We start from the raw sequence: 7,675 nt of genomic DNA, 5'->3' as shown, positions 1-7,675 counted from the left end.
AAACCTAATTTGGTAACTTAAAGAAAATAATATACTATAATCGTTTAAAATATATCAATAATGTAAGTTTTTTGATACTACTGCCCTAGAAAATGTGCCAAAAAAATCAAGGCTGACTCCCATCTCAAGTAAAATCAATTGTAACTAATCATTCATATAAGACTTTTGAAAGAGAACTAAGGAGCCCCACTTATACAGCTGGTTACAACATACCTAAATAATCATAACTACCAGAAATTTTGTGGTTTTAATTGTTGTATAATTTGACATCAACCATAAGCAAATCTTCTAGAACATTTGAGTGTAACTTGTCAATTGATATGAGAGTTAATGGACAATGTTTCTCAAAATGAAAACTCATAATAATATCTGAATTTCTCATTGCTTTACAAAGAAATATATCTTACAATATGGTGCTGTTAAAGATTTTGCACCCAAATGACTCTTCGATCTTAATTAAGATTATACAATAAATACTCATGACTTACCAAAGCAAAAAATTAGTACATCCAAATCAATTATACATTAAGAGGACTAAGGAAAGTCATCCTCAAAACTAAATCTAATATTGTCAATTAGTAATTTCTGAAGAAGATTAAACTAAAAATTACTTCCTATATACAGCAGCCTAATATCTCCTGCGGGGGGCTTTTAATATTTGGACAACTACATCTCAATTTTCATGTGAGACGTTTGATGAGGCCCTGCATCAAAAGAAAGAAAACATACTCATTAATCAAAAGTTCAAGATTTCATCATTATCAACTTAAATTTTGACAAAAATAGAAAAACATAAAAGAAAAGAAACCAAAACTTGCCTCTTTTCTTACCAGGAAAACTTTGTGACTGCAATGTCAGATCCTTGTTGGGATTTTGGCTAAATCCCATCTGCACAATGCTTTGCAGGTCATCCTCGCACATTGTAGGGAACTGGATAAATCAAGCAATTGTCACAACCAAATTACTGATGAAAATTGTTTGGTTAACTTATATATATTGACATTATAAAAGTACACTGACACCTAAAAGATACATTATTAGGTAGCAGTTGTCGATGAAAAGTGAAATTGGTAACTGAAAAGTAAGGCAAGTTAGCTGTTATAATCGATCAAATACAGTGATAATGTTAAATAATATTCTTTATACTGTGCGTATATAAGTTCGTTCTTGAATTATGGTTGAATGGCTAATCACCTGATTAAGATATTCACCAAGTCCATCTAGGGAAGGCAATTGCATTCCCAGAGTGCGAAACAGTGAGTTATCTAATGTGTTGGCCGAGCATTGGCTTAGTACCCCATTAGGAATATCAGTATGTTGTTGCCGGGGTTGTTGGTAATTTACTGGGAAAACAGGTTGGGGCAGAGAGCCATTTGGTTGACATATCTGGAAAAAGAAATTGCTTTAGCATGTTAGATAATGCCATATATCAATTAAAAGGAAGTCGTTGAATTACTATGACACTTACATCCTTTGGGAGAAGATTCTCTGCTGGAAAATCCAAACTTGGGTTAACTGAAGCCAACTTCATGGATAGGAACTACAAAAGAATGTATTTAGCTCATGAAATTTATAATTTGGTAGACAATTTTACTTGTGAAATTTACCTCGACTTGTCGTTGCAGTGACTGTACATAATTTATAATTTCGTCAAGCATTAATGCTTTTCCTGTTACCTAGTAGACACAAATTTTGCTCTGCGTTAGAACAGGACTTATTATTATTATTATTATTATGCTATAAAAAAGGAATTTTGTTTAACTAATTACCTTATTACAGCCTGGTACAAGATCTTGTAAAAGCTTCATTCTTTCACTAATCTTCTCTCGTCGTACCTAATTAAACACAAAAAAGCAATTATTATAGATTGTTAACACAAGAAAACATGGATTTTGAAACAACAAGTGATTTCATGATATAACATTTTCTTTTTTCAGAAGAATTGGTTGCAATGCTTACTCTCTCAGCTAGACTATGGCTATCAGTAGCTTGTCCTCTCCTTGCTCTAACATGAATATAGTCCTTTGGTGGTTCAGGAGGCTTTTGATTTTGAGTTTCATCACCTTCATTATTGCCCTTTGATTCCTCCATGTTAACTGTTCCATTTTCTGTCTCATTACCTTCTACTACTACTTGTTTACATCGCTTTGTTCTTGCATTATCATCACCCTAAAATGAAAATTTGAATTTGATTAGCCACTAATTGTATTAATTAAGCAAATCAAGATTATAATAATTCTTACCATGTTTCCATTAGCAGGGGCAGCTTCTTCTGTTTTCCCGCTTGAAGCTGTTTTTCTTTTTCTAGTAGAATTCAATTCAGTTGGAGTTTTTGGCCCTGTTTCTCCACTTGGCTCAGAAACAGACTCATTAGAATTAGTGATAGGCCTGCCCAAATTTGTAGACATCAATTCCATCCTTGTTTGGCCCGAATTCTTGGTTTGCAAAGGGGATCCAGCTTGCTTCAGGGATGGGCTACTCGAAACTCTAGGCAATTTTCCATTCTCCAATTGTTGAGCAGATCTCTGTGTCAATGGACTTGTTCTACCGTTAAAACTACGGCTACCAAAACAAGAAAACTTAGCAGCTCTTTGGGCAAAACCAGGATCAGTAGAGACAGCAGGCAATGGAGGATTTAAAGGAACTGAATTTCCCAAATTGGGCATGTGTAATTTCGGTGTAGTGTAACATGAATTATTAGTATTAATATTATTATTGTTGAATGGCGGTTGAGAGGAGCTAGAAACTGTGCTTAGTTTACCAATTAGTTCAGCATGAGAAGAAGACACTACTGAGTTCAAAGTGGAGTCAAATTGGTTAAATTGATGTGTAGAGTCATGATCCCAATTGGGGTTAAGGAAAAAATCAGAAGACTGCCCTGAATGTAGGGAATTCCAGTTAGTCATAGTGGGTTCGAATTGGAGGGGTGGATTAGTAATTCCACCATTCATGAAGTAATCTTTCTCCATGGAATAGAAATAAAATTAGCTTTAAGAAAAATGAAGTTCAATAAGAGATGTTAACTTGGAGAAAGAGAGGAAAAGGGGGAGGGAAAGAAAATGAGAACGATGAAGTTATATAGGCGGAAAGAGAGAAAAGGAAGTTGTGTTTGACATTTTTTCGTTTGTATATTTAATTCAAGAAAAATGGTAGTAGTAGGGGCAGACTGTACTGTGGAACCGGGAAAAGGGGAAAATAGGGGGGAGGGGGTGAATTGCCGGGCCTTCAACGTCGGAGGACCGATTTACATTTTACCACTTTTTTCTTACTCGCCTTTCATAGAAGCTCTCGAGTCTCTGTTCCAGCTAGAATGCTTACTGGTCTAGTACTAGAAACTTGATGATTTCGTTTTGTGGCCTAATTTGACGATCCAAAATTTGAATTTTATAAGTTCACAATATTATAAATTTATTTTTACATATTAATTTATACTTTATAATTTAAATTGAAAATACTAGGTTCAGATGAACTCCCCATTGTAACGTGACAACCATCACCGACCAGTGATTTTAGCCGCGGTTTGTTTGTTATTTTCGCTTCCGTTACGCGAACAAATAAGTTCTCGTTTTACGGTTTATGCGCTATCTAATGAGTTTAGATTATCGCAGTTTCCTTCACGGATATATGTTTGACTGAAAATAGAATTTAAAAAAGAAGGAAATTTTTTTAAAATTTGTGTTTTAAATATATTTACTATAACATTTATCTGTCTAACATACTTTGAAACATGTGGTTTGAAAAATGACATATCAATTATATAGCTGTAAAAAAAATTCATTAAAAGTAAATTAAAATATTTAAGTTAAATTGTTATCAAATTTATTTATTTTCATATTTTTAACCGACTAAATGCTGCAAGAGCAGAGGAAGTATTATTGTTTCATTATGTATTTTCTTTTCTTTTTCAATGGGGTTTATACTAATGTAGGAACCAATATGACCAACTCTGTCTAACAATCCTAAACTCGGAAACCAAGTAGAGGATGAGTACCTAAAAAGGTAAAGCGAGAACGAGCGTAAGCAATCGATCGGTGTTGGCGAGGAATAACAAAAGCTCAATTCAGTCATTTAAATCAAGGTAATTGTCCTATATAAAAAAAGAAAGAAAGGAAGGTTGCATATATACCACCTTACACTGATAATGATCTCAAAACCAGCAGTCAGTTAATATCAATTGTTAATACGTCAAATAGAACATGATCAATGCTTTTAACTTTAGGTTGAATGTCACTACTGTTTACCGTAAAATTGGTAATAACAATTAAATTTGATTTAGTAATTCTAAAAATATGTGATCTATTTTTATGTTAGTTGTTAGGCAATTGATGTTATGTGAAAGACTTAGAAACGAAATAAGAGCTTAAAACGAGATGTTAATCAAACCGAATCGCAGGCAATCGGGGCTTCGAGCTTGCCTATTCGAGGGCCTCGAGGTCGAGTCTGAAGCTCTGCTGGGAGCTATCGAAGATGGTCGATGGAGACTAACAGTTAAAAAATAAATCAAAGACGGCTCTTTATGGCCAATAATAAGCAATAAATGATGAACTTTTAGTAGAATACAATAAATACGAGCAATAAATGAAGTAATAAAATCAAGAGAATATGTTAGAGATAAGAGAGAATGTTCTTGTATATTTAGTATGGAGCAATAGATATTTACAAAATGACAAGGATCCCCTTTATATAAGAGGGGGAATCCCAATATAGCACAAGTGAATTTATTACAAAGATATGGAGATGAGACACCTAGTTAATGCCACGATATGGGCTCAGACTAGTCTGACAAATTTTGTCGGCTCTAGCTTCGCCTTGGAAACTACCCACTTTCTTTCCGTACACGTCGGTCTCATACTGTCCTGAGGTCAGGCGTCGATAGCCCTCGATGGATGAAACTCGACCGTGATTTCGTGCCTTCGAGACGTTATAACGATGGAAAATTGGACCCTCCGATTTTACCGTACACAGATAGTCCCCGCGTTTCATAGAGTAGAACAATAAGAAACGACCTTGATAACCATCTTTCTGAATTTCCCGCGATAATGTTATACTGATGACGCAAGTCTCCGTGATAACCGAGATGTTACGTCATTTCACCTCTCCAGAACCATTCAAAGCATTGCTGCTTCTTTTTCTTCAAGGCAATAATGTCGCCGCCGATCCAGCTCCCAAGGATGCATTGAATGCGCATGCCGGTACGTTTTTCGAAGACAATTGTCATGACCCAAACCATCGGGTCGCGACGGGCACCGGGTACCTTACTCAATCGAGTACCAACATAATGTATCTTTTCATGTCATACTTTCATAGATAACTGAGCCGGAAGGCTTCTGTGGAATAAGTAGAATACAACATGAGATACCAACCTATACATAAGACATATGGGCCTCTAAGACCAAAATAACCACTTGAAAACCGAACATAGGCCAACAAGGCCATACAATCTTTAACGTAAATGACATTTGTCTATAAGCCTCTAAGAATACATAATTTTTATAAAGGTCGGGATAGAGTCCCGCCATACCAAACAATACACATTTAACTCATATTAACCAAACAAGCAACTCCGAAGCAAATGGAGCGCACCAACATCTTCTGCCGAGCTGATAGCCTACTTGGAGGGCTCTCGACCTGTCTATCGGGACATGCAGGCATGAAACGCAGCGTCCCCAAGCAAAAAGGGACGTCACTACGAATAATGTACTGAGTATGTAAGGCACATAAATAAGTACATAACAGACATGGAGGAAATATAGTGTAAACAACTCCACCTGTAAGTCTAAATAACTTTGTAAATCATGAAATAATTATAATATCATGCATATTCATATGAATGTCATGTCGTGCATAGGTACATGTTTCATAACATCATCAGCCTCTGAGGGCATCCTATCATATCATCTTGGCCACTGTGGGCAAAATCATCAACGTATATCAGTTGATCAGTTGGTGGTGCGTATATAACGCCGTAACCTTTTTCCATATCCCATATAAATATAATATACATATATACGCGTATATAATGTCATCTGGTCATGGGTCAATATATGTATAAATGAATGAAATGCATGAAAATATGTTTAGTTTATATTGTTCACCAATCCATTGTGGTTCTATTACAAAAGGGTCTAACTTTTCCTTCTAGTAGTTTTATTGGAATCATGAACTTATTATTTATTTTTTTTGAAATAAGAATATGACTTCATGGTCTATACTCTCTTGTTTTCTCAAGCCCTGTCACCTCTCGTATTTTCCTTCACTTGACTATAGACTCTGCAATGCTATCATTTTTTTTAATCTACCGTTGTAATCCATGTATCACTTTTTATTCATAATGCTTCCTTATCTCTCTTCTAATTACTCTGCTAATATTTCTGCATATCCCTTTTCTTGTGAAAACTTCAACACGACTTTCTTTCGCTTTTAGCTCTCTTTGCTTCATTTATCGGCTCTTCGGGTTGCTCAACGTCCTCGCTCTACTAGAGACAAGAGTCACACTTAAGGTAATATTTATCCCTTCAATGCTTTCAGCGCCTATCATCTGAATTCTTTTATCATGCTATTATTCACATCTAATTGTAATATTCTATAGTACACCATCTGGGTGTCTCACAAGAAGATCTATTAGCACATTTGCAATATCCTTCGGCAATGTCAACTAACACAAGCAATCCATTTACCAATTTGGGTTACCCTAACCCCAGCTGGATCTTGATATCCCGTCCTTCTCTTAACTATACCTGTTAGCCCCCACAGGGCATAACTAAAATGGGTGTGATCAATTGTATACACCTCTGTTACTGTTGAATATTACTCAAAAAGCTTATGCTCCTCTACCTGAATTACAAACACTGTTATCCTTCATTAACTAGGCGCCTCATACCCTTCTTCATCTTGCTTCTTTTTCTTGTTGAAACTTGTATTTATCTTCTTAATCTCTCATTGACCTTCACCATAAAGATGGATAGTCATTCATGCCTTAAGACTTCTGATCAGGAAGCTTACACCTTTCAGTACACCTATGATCTGCTAAAGACCTCACATTTACTTATCGTAGGCATCATACAAAAATCCAATTCCTCTGATTCAGCTCTTCCACAACTATCTCTCTTTCCAACCTTCTTTCCAGATGTAGGTATCATCTTATTACGAATAGAATAGAATTTCGAAATTTGAATTCTTATAAGTGAGCTCTACCACACGATCTATAGTAAGAAGAAAGAGTGACAATCCTAAATGCCCTGTAGCCTCATGCTTATAAGTGTGGTTCACAACACACCCATAAACAAGACTCTACTAGACACAGCTTGTAGACTCCCTAGGACAGAACTGCTCTGATACCACTTCAGTCACGACCCAAACCATTGGGCCGCGACGGTCACCCGGTACCTTACTCAACCGAGTACTAACATAACGTATCCTTTCATGTTAAACTTTCATAGATAACTGATCTGGAAGGCTTCCGTGGGATAAGTAGAATACAACATGAGATACCAACCTATACATAAGACATATGGGCCTCTAAGACCAAAATAACCACTTGAAAACCGAACATAAGCCGATAAGGCCATACAATCTTTTACGTACATGACATCTGTCTACAAGCCTCTAAGAATACATAATTTTTATAAAGGTCAGGATAGAGTCCTGCCATACCAAACAATACACATCTAACTCA

General features: G+C 35.9%; 1 protein-coding gene across 1 annotated transcript; it reads right to left on the bottom strand.

The window, feature by feature from the left end:
• Positions 1–340: 340 nt before the first annotated feature.
• On the bottom strand, positions 341–3,113 carry LOC104210513 (transcription factor bHLH62-like). Its single transcript, XM_009759425.2, has 8 exons — positions 2,244–3,113; positions 1,960–2,169; positions 1,770–1,835; positions 1,608–1,676; positions 1,469–1,540; positions 1,195–1,386; positions 831–930; positions 341–704 (listed from the first exon to the last, which is right to left on the bottom strand). Exons 1-8 carry the CDS (start codon positions 2,967–2,969, stop codon positions 667–669), a joined length of 1,473 nt encoding a protein of 490 aa, XP_009757727.1. The 5' UTR covers positions 2,970–3,113; the 3' UTR covers positions 341–666.
• Between the last annotated feature and the right edge of the window lie 4,562 nt (positions 3,114–7,675).

Source organism: Nicotiana sylvestris, chromosome 9 (genome assembly GCF_000393655.2).
Source record: "Nicotiana sylvestris chromosome 9, ASM39365v2, whole genome shotgun sequence".
NCBI lineage: Eukaryota > Viridiplantae > Streptophyta > Magnoliopsida > Solanales > Solanaceae > Nicotiana > Nicotiana sylvestris.
This window is presented reverse-complemented; position numbering and strand designations above follow the sequence as displayed.